The following is a 15,441-nucleotide window of genomic DNA, read 5'->3' on the forward strand; positions in this document are numbered from 1 at the left end:
TCCTTTTTTTTTTTTTTTATAGCCTTTATGTGATCTATCCAGACTTTTTACTTGCTTTTTTTCCCTTCTTTTTTTTTTAACACTGCGGTAAAATCATATGGAATAAACATGAACATTACCAAGTAACAGAAACAACAATTGCATGGAAAAACAAAAACTCACATTGACAAAGCCCTGTATCCAACCATGATAGTTTGAGGCCTAAGCTCCCAGTGGAATACCTGTATTGAATCAGCAGAATTTGTCATTTATAACAATAGGGACAGCTCAAAAGTCGATCTAGGCTTAAGCATCAGAAAGTGACGTGAAGCAAAGGTAGACCAGTCTGTTAGAACCTAACTAGCAGAATGGTTATAATATAGCATAGCCATGACTACTGCAAACCTTGTCTGACTCTACAGATTTAGAGAAGTTATCCTAAGGTAACATACGTCACCATGTGGTCAGATCACTGTTGGCCATTCCATATGCATGGTGGTTTGCAGGTGTTTATTGGAGTTGCCTTGTAGAGCCAGCTTGACTGGCTGGTTATCTAACGGTTAAATTTGTGCTAGCCTCAGAACAGACGCTGGCTCACCCCCTTAAAGGAATTTAATTCTGTATGTATTGATGCATAATGTTTTACAGCACTGTACTGTTTTATTCTAACTAAAGAGCTTGTTTTTTATATGGTTCAATTCTGATGTTGGTAATTCTGATCATTTATAGCTGATTATTTATATTGAAGGACAACTCCGGCGCAAAATTAACCTAGGGTTTAATAACGTGTAAAACCGCTGATTAGCTTATAACGCTAGTCTTTGGGCCATTTAAAAATAAATCGTTATTTCTATACCACTAACGAGGCTCAAAATAGCAGCACACTTCCATGGTATGATGAGGGTTTCAACATGTTAACCGAAACATTGAGAACTTTGTAAGTGTACAGACAGTTTATTAAAAAGGTAGTTCAGAAAGACATTACCGTTTATGTATACAGGCAGGTGCCATCTTGGGAAAACGGTCATGACCAGTCCAACCACGTACACCATATGGGTGGGAATAACCAGACGCCTCCAGCTATGATATCACGAAACTATATTATTATTATTATTATTCTGCGATCTATTGCAATTTATTACCTTTTTTCCAACTTCTAATTTTTCCCAATTTCATTTGATGTCCCCAAAAGGAAACATTGTCAACATCTGTTTCATCTAAAATGATACATTTCTCTGTTTGTTCATATCACTTCAATGTTATTTCTGCAAAATGGGATTGTCAAGCAGACAAACTTACCAACACACATATAATAAAAGATCAATACTTGGCGCCTATGCATCGACACAGTATTAATACAGAAAATATTGCGATACTATACTGTATCGATTTCCCCCACCACCCCCCTACCCCTAGTACGCCGTGCGACCAGTAACCTTGCTCAAGCTTGGCGTATGTGGTGGTGCTATTTTGAGTCTTGTAAGTGGTATAAAATAGCAATTTAGTTTTACTCTACCAGTGCCCCAAAAACTAGCGTCATAAGCTAATCAGCAAATTGCGCTAGCTTGTTTCAAGCTAGAGACACATTTGATTAGCATGAAAACATATCCCAGAGAACGGTCGACTCGGTGCACGTGTAATTATCCCCCAGGTTCATTTTGAGCTGGAATTGTCCTTTAACAATAAAATATAACTAGCTTTGGATAAAAGCCGTAAATGTCTGTTCAACACACTGGGTTCCTCTGATGCTTAACCATGCCAAAGACTAACGCATGCAGTGCTTAAAGTTTCAATATGTGATGTGAGGGTTATTGGATTAAGTTTTGGCTTTGTCAGCTACAGTCCCTTCTTTGCAGTACACATCCAGGAAAGGAGTCTGTGGGTTAACAAAAATGATCTATTCATTTCTTTAGATGTCATCATGCCATTACCTTTTGTTTTGTTTCTATTTTGTGGGCCATTTGTAGCTAAATGTTTAGTTCACTAAGATACGAGGAGGAGTTGGCAAACACTTGGTGTGTTTTACTTCTCAGGTTGGGACTGTGACGGTTATGTTTTCTGTGAACTTTGTCTCCCAGATAGAAAGTCTTGAATTTTACTTTTCCTACTCCCTCACTTTCACACTTTCACTCGTCTCTCAGCAGTAGCATGTCATTCATTAAGTAACTGAAAACAACATGCTATGCGTGCCTCAAACTGAACTTCCTGAGGTACACTAACCTGCTTGAGATGGGTATAACAGGACTAATTCAGGATTACTTGAAACATTGTACATACTGTTTATGTGTAATAGGAACAATATGCTGGCGTGAACATCACTCGTGAACATCATGTTTCTATCCACCAAAAATGTTCTTTCATGCTCACAGCCTCATGTTCCTTGGACAAGAGTTGTATGGCTGAGTTCAGTATTCTGTGTGCTTGTTCTGTGGTCATATCTGCTACTATTTTACTTTTTATTTGGACCTCTTGTTTTTACATTACTGTGCTTTGCTGGTGGACAGTCAGCTTAAGTGGAAAACTGTTTCTTTGCCTGGGCTTGTTAAGAATATTACGTGATACAAAATAGACGTTAATTGTAAAATGCCATCTCAGATCTCAAAGTGCACACAAACACACACTTTTATGTGTATACCACATAAATCTTCACAGTTTTTTTTTTGTACCTTATAACCCAGGTTTAGACTCAATATAAGGAATATGTACTGGTAAAATGCACTGCTGAATATAAGACATTGTCAACAATAAATGTTTTTACATACACTGTGCCATTTGTTTTAAATTTATATTTAAAGCAACACTAAAACACTAAAACCTGCTTGGTCCCCCTACAGGTTAGAAGTGGAATTGTCCATAACTGCTGTCATAATTTCTCATTCGAACTACAGATCCGCTACCTCATCTCGGAAACCATGACTGCACCAAAACACTGAGATATTTTCGTCGGGACCAAAGTCAGACGCTAGAAAGAGTAATAAACTGCCTATTCACTGTGTAACTACTGAAGTGCAGACTTAAAGCTGGCTGTGGCCAAAGTTCCAACAGTATATTGGCTGATATGCAGGCCTTTTGGTTTGGGAGGTATACTCTAGGTGGTCTACGTATGCATCCTTTAATCAGATCCAGTTTTTCAGATTGTTTGCACATGCCTGAGAGATGATGTCATGTATATGACTCCATGCCTCTCTGGGTTTCCTGTGCCAGAGTACTGCGTTGAGCTGCTGTCAGAGAAAACTGCACTGCTGGCAGTTAACTGTGGCTGGAGGCTGGAGGGGGGGAAGTGAATGACTCAAGTATTTCCACTCTGTGAGAATAGAGAGGACAAGAACAGAAGGTTTATGCCGTGCTGTTAATCACACCACAAGGCATCATTTCAAAATAATAAGCCAGTGAAATATACAGTTGTGTGCCTATGTAAGTACAGTCCAACTTCTTCCTCAGGCCCTTACTATTAATAAGAACTGCTCTTCTGCATGTGAAAAAAATAACTTCACAGTTTCTTGCCCATGTCTTCATTACAAGTTGATGTTCAGAGAGCACATCAGTCATAAATTGGTTGCTATGTTTAGTTTTAAGTAAAAGGGAGAGTATCTGGCAATCCATGAAGATGAAGCCTTAAAGGAGATGATTCATTGGTCATCCAAAAACAATCTTGCATGCTGATTGTACAGCCTAGCTAATTGCAGAATTGATGATATTCTCTTTAGCACTTGCGTGCCATTGCTGGCATGGGGGGACTGATTAGATGTGATATTTATGCAGCTGCTGGTCAGGAGGTTGGATTAGGTGTAGCCCAGGCAGTGGTGCTGACAGGGCTTAAACATCGATGGACTGGGCCGACTCCAACACCAGAGCTGTCCCCACTTGAACTGGAGGGATGCAAAAAGACAGTAGATGTTGTACATTTGCTTTAAATTAACTTATGTCATCTCATACTCTCCAAAAGTGTTTTGCTGACAAATTTATGTATGTTATATTTGTCTTTACCCCCAGATGCTGCCCTTCCCATTCCCTACCTCTGCCAGCGTTCACACAGGGGCTTTGTTCTTAAACAGGTATGTTTACCTGCAGTCCTACAGTTGATTTACCATCAGAATGAGTGCCGCAATGAGCCAGCCATGAACAAAGCTCTCAGCAGTCCCTCTCTATCATGACATCATGCGCTTGGTAAACAAAGGCTCACAGATTACAGAGAGAGGAAAGAATGGGAAGGGCACTGGTATTGTACCATATATACAAACAGCCAAGCAAAAAGGTGTGAGTCAATACAGCTGGTGGCATGTTTAGTTCAGAGAAAATAACCCTTATTTTAATTACGAAAGAAACAAAAATCAGCAGCAATAATTCAGCTGACCTGAGTGTGCTCCTATCAGATTTCTGACATGTTATGAGGACCAAGAGAGCAATGAAGGTGTCCACCAAACACTGCCTCATACCTGACTGGGATATGTCAAGCAGCATCTGTGAGTGTGTGTTGGATCTAATCCTTCTTATCCTGAACCCATGCAGCTGTTTGGCTATGTGTATAGTTGGTCTAAGTATTAGGAAAAGCAGACAGATCACTGTTTATATAAGAAGTGATGTGAATGTAAAGATGTATAACAGCCATCTCTATTACAAGGTAACCAAAGCAACACTGTAGTGTTACATTTCCCTCATTTTTTGTTAAAAATAGTAACTTATCTCAGCCTCAAAATGTCAAACACATTCTGCCGAGGGGACCTTTCCGGTGAAATCCCTGTTCGGAGTGGAAAAATTATTATCGGCAGTGAAATCTTCTCTGTGGGACTCATTGTAATAAAATGTTCACAATTTAAGGAACTATGACCAAACCATTACTTTCCATGGATGGATCATTGTAACATTTTTTTCATCAGTCTTTCATAATGGCTCAGGTTATTGAATATTTTTATATAAACTATCCTCCAAAACTGAGTTTGTATGTAATCAAATGAAACTAAACCAAACAGTCCCCTTCAACAAAAGTCCCCTTCTAAAATGTGCGTGGACACTCTTAAATGCAGAAATATGATAATGTAGATATATATGGACTCATTTCTAAAGCAATGAATTATCAAAGACAAATATGTTTCTCTTCATTTATGAGTTTCAAAAAGTTGCAGGATTGACTGGTGATAAAATGGCTTCCCCTGGTGGTTGGAAATATAGGGGACTTGACACAGGTGCAATATCTAAACATGTCCAGTAGGGGTCAGACAATAACTGATTTATACAGTATTGTTAACAGTATTGAAAGAGATCCTGCAGGTGTCTCATGTTGACCATGTCTTCTAGGACTGTGTGCTGATGGATAACCTCTATGCAACCTCATCATTCTAACATTAACCTCATGTAGATGCATATATTTCCTTTTATTGTAGTCCACAGACAGCAGTGCATCACTTAACAGCATTTAACAATGGTGAACTTTTATCTGTGTTTAATTAGGACAAAAATGCTCCCATCTGATTCACACGTTCAACCTAGTTCGTTCTCCTCCAACAACTGATGCAGTTGTGAGGACTGACATTAACTTCAGTCCTCATAACAGCACAACACCTGAAATGACCTACAGGTGTAACCAGATGTGGCTTACTTCCCTCTTAAGAACTGACGGCGTGAGTGCACTGATTCCACTCTCTCCTCTCCCAAGACCTGTGACTAAGTTGGATCAGGAGGCGGTTTGAGAGATTGTTGTTATGGTAATGTTGTGAAGTATAACTCACAGCGTTGTTGCTTCTCCTTCCTCTTTTTTTATTCGATGCAATTTTTTACAGTTATGTGGATTACATTTCTAGCTTTAGTGTAATCATCTTGCCTTTGTTTCCTTTAAGAGAAAGAGAGATTGCGGTGATTCAAGTGACATAATCCGTTTCCTACTGTAGGTCACTCTGCCAATGCAATCTCCTGTTGTTGCTGTAGATTATATATATTTTTTAAACAATTAACCTTTCTGGGAATAAAAATATTACTTGAGATATTTCAATGTTTTTTTTTACCCTCACAAAAAACAGTGATTTTTTGCTTCTCCTCCAGCATATACAACATGAACAATGAACTGGTTTCCAGTTCAATCTAAAAAGTGACATCTCACAGAGAACATCATGTATAATTAATGCATTGAGCTCCCTCCTCTAGGTCTCTCTTTGTACTTTCACATAAGTTTAATGACCTGATTTCCATTAGAAAATGCCAGACAGTAAGCTCATCTATAACCAAGAGGGACTGATTGAATAAATTAATCATTCAGACATTATGAATCCACTTGTTGTGTCCCAGTATTTGTTCCTCAGCGGGTTAGATTTCATAGGGGTACATCCTGTTTATCCCAAAGAAGCACCTGCAGTCTTTGTTTTTCCCTATTAAATTACATATTACTCCCTTTCACCAACATAACATTTATTATGTTAATATTTGTACCACCAGTACTTTTTACCGCCGGCACTGTTTACATGAATGAGTCACCACATGGCTTGAACTTGCTAACACTGCGATTCAAAAGAGAAAACAACCTCAGGGAATTCCAAACCATTCTGGGTTTTCAATGAGTATTTGGTTTCTATATTATCTGTTGTATATTTATTGTTATCGGGCATCCTCTGAAAAGCTTTTAGTAGCTTATGGTGTTCCCCATTTCACACAGCCTACATGTGATCATTGTACCTTCTGAAAATGTGTTTAATGATACAATGATGAATGATGAATGACGTGTGAAATAGACAAAACAAATACAAAAATAAACATGCCTGTATGTACTTTAAGCATCATATGGGTCAAAACATGATTTTAAAGGATGTATGGACTTTAAATGAAACCGAAAGGAAAATTTTTCCAAGAAATGAAATCAAAACCCTCATTCAGTACACTGTAGATTGGAATATTACAATACATTTTGTACATAATTGATGCAGATTTTAATGTAACTACATCACTTAAATGTTCCTGTTCAGTCCAATAACAAAGGTGAATGATTTAGTTGTGCAACTAATGTTATATCAAAATCAAAACAACAATCTGTTTAGTGTATACACAGTAAGTTCCTCATTAACTTTATGAAACTGATACCCCATCTTGGGAAAATCCTTTATATTTTTGTAAAACTTCTACATGTGGTAATAATCATAAACACATGATTTTTTTTGCAGGGCTTCTCATGGGACTGTTAACCAGGTTCCTCTCACAGAGGCCATCCAAAGTGATCCTGCACTTAACAGCATTGGCTCCAGATGTCACATGCAGTGGTCACAGAGACTTGCTGAATGTTTCCAGACAACGTGAAACAACTCTCCAGTCTGACTTCATTATGTGGCACACAAGGAAAAGAGAGGTAAAATAATAACCAGCTCGGTCTTGGATCTAAGGACCTTTTATTGAAGCCATCTAATGACGGACTACTTTATTGCTGTTTTACAAGGTCAATGCAATTAACAGCAAGGCCTAGCTATCTGATAAAAGCCATAACTCTGAGTCCTTACTCCTGGGCCAGCTTTGTCTTAGTGAGCAATAATTGATTTGTGTTAACTTCCTCACTCACTACTTTATTTAGTTAAATACACAATACAAGCACCATATAAACTGAACCAATAAAACTCTTATTAAATTTAAACTTAGGGCCCATCTACAATATGCAGCATCAATATTAGGTAATAATGCAGATGTTGCCCTAATGTCACATTTTAGTGTTCATTGTGATTTAGATTACATTTCTAATTAATTAGAGGTGTCACTAAATGCATTTAAAGGTGACTACAACAACTACAAATTTTGGTGTCCCTACTGACATGAACTGCATTTTGACATAGCATTGCAGTCTGATGAATGTCTGGTTTCTCAAGAATGGCAGACTATTAGATTATAGTTTGTGTAATTTCAGTTTTTAGAATATTACTATGCCAGTAAATGTGTAAATTCTTAAAAGGTGTATCTCACGTGAGCTGCCAATTTCAGGACATGGGTAGGTGGATGAGAGCTAAGCATTAGCTACCGTGGCTAATGTAACTTGGGTCTGGAGCATGCTAACGTTATGCCAGGATATGTTACATGTGGCCTCTATATTATCATTAATTGTCATCCATTTTTACGTCTACTTTTTCCTTTTTTTCAGCTAATGTTACTAAGCAACTACTACTATTTTGTTGAAGAAAGTTTACTAACGTTAACAGGAAGTTGCTGCAAGTCAGCAACTGGTCTTTTATTATTTTATCAAAAACTCTATGGGAAAACTCGACGATTAACTAGCATTAACGTTTATATTTCTTCAGGTAAAGGAAGACTTAAATTTTAATTTACTCAATTTTACTCAAAATACTTGAACTTTAGAGCTATTTAAATACTCGAAAACATTCCAACAAAGGTTCGTATGTATTATTTTGAAAGTGTAACCGGAAACTGTTTTGTCGTTCTTCCTCCTGGACGTTTTTACGACAACGTAAACGGGTCTATGACAAAAGCTACCCGTGAGGAAGTGGTCCCCGAAACATGTCTCGTATCTCCCGGGTTAACATGCGGAATATGACCGGGGATGGGAATCTCCCTGCCGCCTGAACCAGCGGTTTACTGTACTGCAGCGAGTCAACTAGCTAGAGCGTCAAGACAAACAGAGGTGACAGGCGGGCTCTTTATTTATTCAAGAGAAGATGGCGGAGTTTTCGCCCGTCCTGCCGATGCGGGATGGAGGAGGACGGTTTGGCCAACCCATTTTCTCTCGGTCCAGGTCCGGGTCCGAGTCAGAGAGCGAACTGTCCCAGAGCCTGGCCCGGACCAAGATCCGCTCGTACGGGAGCACAGCTAGCGTCACGGCTTCTCTGGGGGAGAAATACATAGAGCATCGGGTTACAGACAGTGATACCCTGCAAGGGATTGCTCTCAAATATGGTGTTACGGTAAGGTTGCCACACAACCACTGCAATGTTAGTTTACGTTCTCTCATGTTCACCTTGACAAGAACATCTGACGGAATATAAAATCAGTGTCCTTACTAACTTAAGGGACTGCTTGTTTTTTATTTAAGGGGGCTACCGGAGGAGTTGTGGGACTCAAATTAACGAGAGACCATGTTAACTGGCCACCTTTAATTGCGTTTGTTGTTGTCGTGACGACAGCTGTTGAAAATGGGAAGAGAATACGTAGCTGTCCGCGTGAATGCCTTTTTGTTAAGTTGTCATTAAAATGTAAAAACATAACGACGTGTACGTTACCACTCTGAGTTTTGGAGTCTAGTCTGTTACGGAAAACAGTAAGACAACGTTGCTCTTTCTGTTAATTTCTATAACACGTTTTATTGACTACACCTATTCGTCTATTGGACCTATTCTGTCATGTGGACAAATGAACCTATACATTTACATCAGTGACACCACATATTTACATATTGGGTGTTATAAGATGCTTTGGTTCTCATCAAAACAAGGAAGTTGGTAGCTTAGTCAGAGAAATTATACTATTTTAACACTGTCCTTTTTGCTGTGACCCTGATATGCCAGATGGAGCAAATCAAGAGAGCCAACAAGCTGTTCAGCAATGACTGCATTTTTCTGAAGAATAGCCTCAACATCCCTGTGGTGTCGGAGAAGCGCTACATATTCAACGGACTGTCTCTGGAGTCTCCTGATGGGGACAGTGAAGCAGCATGCCAGGAGGCAGATACACCTTGTGTTATGTTGCAGGATATCGAGGGACCCTCGCCAGCCCCATCCCCGCCCCCGGAGAACTCCAAACGCCCCCAGCCAGAGGAGCTGTCAGCCAAAGACTTCTTACACAGACTGGACTTGCAAATTAAACAATCAAAACAGGCAGCACGCAGGCTGAAAGAAGAGGAAGTAAGGTGAGATTGTAACCCCCTCCAACTAAAACCCCAGCTTCTTTCCGCCTATTGACAAGTACACTCTTTCAGATTCAGACCAGGCTGTGAACGCTCATTGCCACTAAATAACTTTCAGAATTTGACCATATTCAAATATTAATTTGTCCAAATGTGACCTGGACCCGTTCTTGGTCCAGTCAGGCGTCCAATCAGAAGATGTTTATTGTGGGTGTGAGGGCTGACTGTTGTTTCACACCCCCTGGACTTACACTGGGTGTAAAGATCATCTTTAGTCCCAGTGTACAGAAATACAGCATTCTATTCTATTCTATTCTTCTGGAGGTGATTGTCAGAAGTCCTAGTCAGCAGGAACAGAGACTGGGAATTGCCAATCTTCTCACAGAATGAGGATCGAAGATATGAATCAGGGTTTTGCCGACCTGTTGTACTAGTCAGATGCCACGTTATGCAACAGGGAAATAATCAGCAGACGTTTCGGCTTGCTGAATCAGGCCTGAGCGCGTCTAGAGAGCGCTCACACGTCTGTTCAGTAGTAAGTGAGGTAGGAGGGGATGCCTGTCGCACCCCCATTCATAGACAGTTGTTGGGACTGTCGCTTTAGTCTGGACTGAGTCACACTGCTGCAGCTAGTGTCTTCTACAGACAAAGAGTTTTTCCACTTCCGGCTCTGTAAAAGTGCTTTGTTCCTACTACAGTGGATGCAGGTGCTCCTGTAGCAGCCATTATGTTAATTTCCTTCCTGTTGGCTTCAGGGTAACCTTATCTGACCGGTTTGGCAGTTGCACTGGCATTAACTGTCACTTATCTCTGATTTCTATTATCACTGCTAGTCTGAAACCATGTTTTCGAACTCTAATAGATCTCTAATTTATCCTAAAAGAATAAGGAGGGTCCAAACCCATTCATCTACTAAACAGTTCATACCCTATTACACCCATATAATTCAACCACAGAAGTTTAGGGTGTTAAATGTTTTCCTACTATCTGTTTTTTAATTGGGGTGTCCATTAGGATTATGATGTGAAAGAGCCAGAAGATATCGTCACGGCAATATATTTTACAGTCTTATTTCTACGTAAAAATGTAATAACTAAATTAAACTTTTAACTAGGACTATCATGTGAACAACAACTAAATTCTGTGGATACTATGTGTCAGTGCAAGATAATATTGTAGCAAGTCTTTTTTTATTATGTGATCCAACACATGTCCTAACCTATTTTGTCATGATGTGTCAGTAACTCTACACATGTGGTTTGTGCTTACGATGGCACGAGCCTTGAGTAAATCTGCACATATTTCATTTCTCTTTAAATGTTTACCTACCAGCTGAGGCGAAGCCGAGCTTCGTGTTTAAGCCCTGTCTCTGACTCCGGCAACATCAAAGGTTGGCCGCGGGGCTGTTGTGTGTTTGGACAAACAGAGACACACACAGTTCGGGAGCAAACACAGACCGCATGCCTGTTGGGCTTCAAACCACAAACCTCTCAGGCTAAGGGGAGTACGTCAATGGAGTAGTTGTCTGGTCACGACATTTCCTTTAGAAGACCTTATATCTGGCCGTCTGGGTAGCTCAGCTGTTAGAGCGTGCGTCCACATATAGAGGTTTACTCCTCGATGCAGTGGCCGCGGGTTCGACTCCAACCTGCGGCCCTTTGCTGCATGTTATTCCCCCTCTCTCTACTTTCATGTCTTCAGCTGTCCTAAATAGATAAATGGCTAAAAATGCCCTAAACCTAATGATAGTTAAAAAAAAAAAAAGTTATATCTTCATACATTATAGTTTAAACAGTAACTATACCACTATATGGATTTACAATATGAAGATCTTTTTTTACCCTGAAAATGTGGCCACATTACACATAAACTCGGTCAATACCGGGCAGTCCTGCAACTTGCCTTAAAATACTTTAATTTCTCTTTCAAAAATATTTGAGTAATTATTACTCTGTGATATTGGCATGCATGTATAATCAGACATCCTTCTTGTCACTTATATTTATGGCGAACATTTGATTACTTTATTTCTTAAAAGTATAGGACTATCACTTTAAAAAAAAACAACAGGAGTTACAACATGATTATAAAGGATAAAAAAGAAAGGAAGGTGTGGAAAATAGGGTAAAAAAAAAAAAACCAAACACTCCTTAAACCTATTAACTTTTAATATGAAAGTTAGAAAACATGTTAGGAGTCAGAACAAGTTTATAGTGGAATAATATAGTAGAATATGTTTTAAAAAAAAGTTACCTGTAAGTTGTGTAAATGTAATGTATGTAATATATAATATAATATACAGTATGTCACCAAAAAAGCCCCAATGTATTAGACAGATCCGTGCAATAAAATTAATTAAAAGTAATTAAAATAAGACTGAGTTTGCCAGCTTCATCTCAAGCGGGTCATTTCGAGACGCCAGATTTCCCAGACTCAACTGCCGCCAAAATTCAACTTGAGAGATTTCCTTTTGAGAGACACACTAACAGATCCCTGCAAGAAAGTAATCTATTATAATCGTTTTTTAGGAAGAAAACATCAATGGACACTCAGACTACGTTCGCTCGTGGGCGGCTATTGTCATAAACAGACCTTTTTATTAAAAATAACACGTGCACAGCTGTCGGTTTTCAGAAAAGTGTTACGTCACACATACTCGTCTATATGCATATGCCGCCAATGCCGTCATGAGCATGCCAAACCTGTAGGTGACAGTGTAAGGAGAAGCTCAAGCCCACGTTAGCCAATCAGAATCCTGAAAATAGCAACAACTGCAACAAATTACTTCCTCTCTCTTCTCTTCCTCTCTTCCTCGGCTGCCTAAATCTCCGCTCGTTTCAGTGTACGTGCAAACTTTTCCAAAATCTTCACTCTGGCCAGAGTTTTTAGAAAGACTCGTTTTCAGAGGCAAATTCTCCGTTTGCGTGTAAACGAAGGGAAATGTCTCCGTTTGTCAAAATAACCATGTACATGTTAACAGGGCCTTAATCCTGTCATCCAGCAAGATGAAGCACGATTCTTCTAGCCTCCTACTCTTACCGGGCTACCTCTTCTCTTCAGTATTCTCCTGCAAAGTCAAACCTTTCTCTCCATCTTCTATTGATTTTGATGGTTCTGGATTTCTTTCCCTGATACACTGTGATCCCTTGCAACTGTTTTTCTCAACCTTGTCAATAGTTTATCAGTAGCTCCAAAGAAAAGGAAAAACGTTTGGGACTGCTTGCATTTCTGAAGAAGCTTTTCTAAGAGTGGCCAGTTACCAGCTAAAGTTAAACTTCACCTCTGGGCTCAGATATTGGCGTACAGTACTGAGAGGCCAAATGACCCTTCAGCGTTGACGGAGAACAATACGGCTGTTTGGTTCCCCTCATCCATTATTCACGCACCTTGCGTTCACCTAGACGCTGTGGTGACCAGTTAAGTAGACGAAGAAAGAGAGGAAGGGAGTTAAGGAAGACGTGTGTGTGTGCAATTGTATTCAAAAGTGTTTTTCCACTGTGGAAAACTTCCAGTCATTAAAAGTTATCTGTCTGTTTCTCATTTGCAGGAACAATGAGGACTACACAACCCCAACAACGTCATATCAGGAGATATAAAGGACCCGTTTGTTTACTGCACGCGCACCCACACACACACACACACACACACACACACACACAACACAAACCACACACAACACAACCCACACAAACCACACACACACACACACACACACACACACACACACACACACAACAATGCTTTTATTTCCTCTTTACCTTTTTCCTTTACCAAACCATGTTGAACAAAAGTGTTTGCTTTTTATTTATTGATATGCAATTATTAGATGTATGGTCGTTTTGTTTTTTTCTTCTTGGAGACGGAGGTGCGTCTGATAAACATAGCATCTGAGCGCACGTGCTCAACTCATCATATGCTTCTGAAGCTGCTGTACAGAACCCACCTGCTACACACACACACACACACACACACACACACACACACACACACACACACAATCAGCGCTAAGCAGTTCCAGGAGGATAAGCTTGTTAGACTTGCCACCTAGAATAGTATCATTGGGAAGTATATTCAGGCCTCCCTCATCAGTGTTTACCTTGTTTCAGCACACCCCAAACAGAAGTGGTGGATGGACTCAAGCCTTTGAACAAGTTCCATTTGCCTAATAGAAGCTTTTTCTTCGGGAAAAAGAAGGGACTGTTCTATTTTTGAAGTGTGAATGTATTATTTATTTGTGTGGAGAACTGTCTGTAACAGCTTTGTTATGTGCTTTTAAATTCTATTTGTTTTATTTGAGGAGAATAAATATGTCATTTAACCAGACATGAAGATCTCAGGTGTTTACATGACCATACAGGTTCTTGTGAGCATGTGGATGCCAGTTATTGGTGTGTTGTTTTTTTTCTCTCCCAGTGCTGCTTCATTGTCACATTTAAGTACAAATATAAAGAAAAGGCAATGTTTTAATTGCTTTTGAACTTTAGGAAAAAATCACAAATATTTACATTTAAAAATACTTATCTTGAGTCTCTACATATGTAGATGGAAATGTTGAACTCACAGACGTGCAGAGAGAATTGACTATACAAACGTGTCCCCCTAGTGGGCCCCAGAAGAATTACAGCAGAACATAACATGAGTACGGAGGGAACTGACACGATACACAATACAATATATTTTTGGTAAAATAAAAAGCAAGAATACTTAAAGATCTTACACATACACTGGAAAAAAATATAATAGGCTAAGACAGGTTACATAGAATGAGTAAAAATGTATTGGAAACAGTAGTTGCTGCCAAAGCTCCAGCATCATACTCATTCATTCATTTCCCACAGGACTCAGGTTGGAGTAAATGGTAGCATTTCGTTGAATGTCTGAGTTGGTTACATAAAATACTTAGATTTCTCTTTCAATATTATTCTAGTGATTATTACTCTGTGATCTTGGCGTGCAAATAGAATCAGTTAGGTAAAGCTGTAAGGAATCGTTAAACTGTTTCGTTAATAGTATTATTAATTCCTTCTCTTTGTACATTTTAGGAATGTCTGAGAGGGTAAACAAGTTCCCCTAAGCAGGTAATTTTGAATACACAGTATATACTTTACCATGCCATGGGAAATAACTATGTAGTCAGGGTTTGTTTGAGATGTTACGGAGCCCCCCTGAGAAAAAAAAAAAAACTAAACCATGCGCACAGAGTACAAATCTGTTCCCTCGGTTTAACCCTCCTGTTGTCCTTGGGTCAAATTTGACCCCTTTTAAAAAATAATATAATAAAAAATATGGGTTTCTTTTTAACCACAAAAATGGATTGGATTCCTTACAACGCTCTTTGCAAATACAATCGATCACTTTCTTTCCTGACTAAACTCATCTGTATCTTCCTCTGATCTTCACTAATAGTCAAAATAATTCAAAATATTAGGTATAATTTTATAGAAATGAGGGTTATTGACCATGAATTCCAAAAAGTAGTGTAAAACTAGTGGTAGCAAGGTGGTGTTAGTGAAAACTAAAATTAGTCTGGAAAAGGGATGAAAATGCCAAGTCTTTCTCTCTCCGTTTTTGACCCGGGAGGCTAACACAAGGGTTAATAAAGTACGCACAGATTCATAATCCGTGCTCTTGGTTTTATAAAC

At 39.2% G+C, this 15,441-nt stretch overlaps 2 protein-coding genes across 5 annotated transcripts in view; one reads left to right on the forward strand and one right to left on the reverse strand.

The window, feature by feature from the left end:
• Positions 1-8,376: 8,376 nt before the first annotated feature.
• lysmd2 (LysM, putative peptidoglycan-binding, domain containing 2) overlaps positions 8,377-15,441 on the forward strand; it is an 8,877-nt gene continuing 1,812 nt past the window's right edge. Inside the window, exons 1-4 of one of the 3 annotated variants that reach the window (XM_032518805.1) lie at positions 8,377-8,861; positions 9,462-9,802; positions 13,347-13,413; positions 13,507-13,797. In XM_032518805.1, the coding sequence (XP_032374696.1) occupies positions 8,616-8,861; positions 9,462-9,802; positions 13,347-13,395 (636 nt within the window). In that variant the 5' untranslated portion in view covers positions 8,377-8,615 and the 3' untranslated portion in view covers positions 13,396-13,413; positions 13,507-13,797. Of the gene's footprint in view, positions 8,862-9,461; positions 9,803-13,346; positions 13,798-15,441 lie in introns of those variants that run through there. The other 2 variants (XM_032518796.1, XM_032518787.1) reach the window with 2 other exon arrangements.
• The window catches only part of scg3 (secretogranin III), a 14,943-nt gene continuing 13,762 nt past the window's right edge, over positions 14,261-15,441 (reverse strand). For both annotated transcript variants that reach the window (XM_032518750.1, XM_032518760.1), the window contains exon 13: positions 14,261-14,955. The gene's annotated coding sequence lies outside the window, so the exon portion shown is untranslated. The remainder of the gene's footprint in view (positions 14,956-15,441) is intronic.

The sequence above is a fragment of the Etheostoma spectabile genome, chromosome 1 (assembly GCF_008692095.1).
Source record: "Etheostoma spectabile isolate EspeVRDwgs_2016 chromosome 1, UIUC_Espe_1.0, whole genome shotgun sequence".
Lineage (NCBI taxonomy): Eukaryota > Metazoa > Chordata > Actinopteri > Perciformes > Percidae > Etheostoma > Etheostoma spectabile.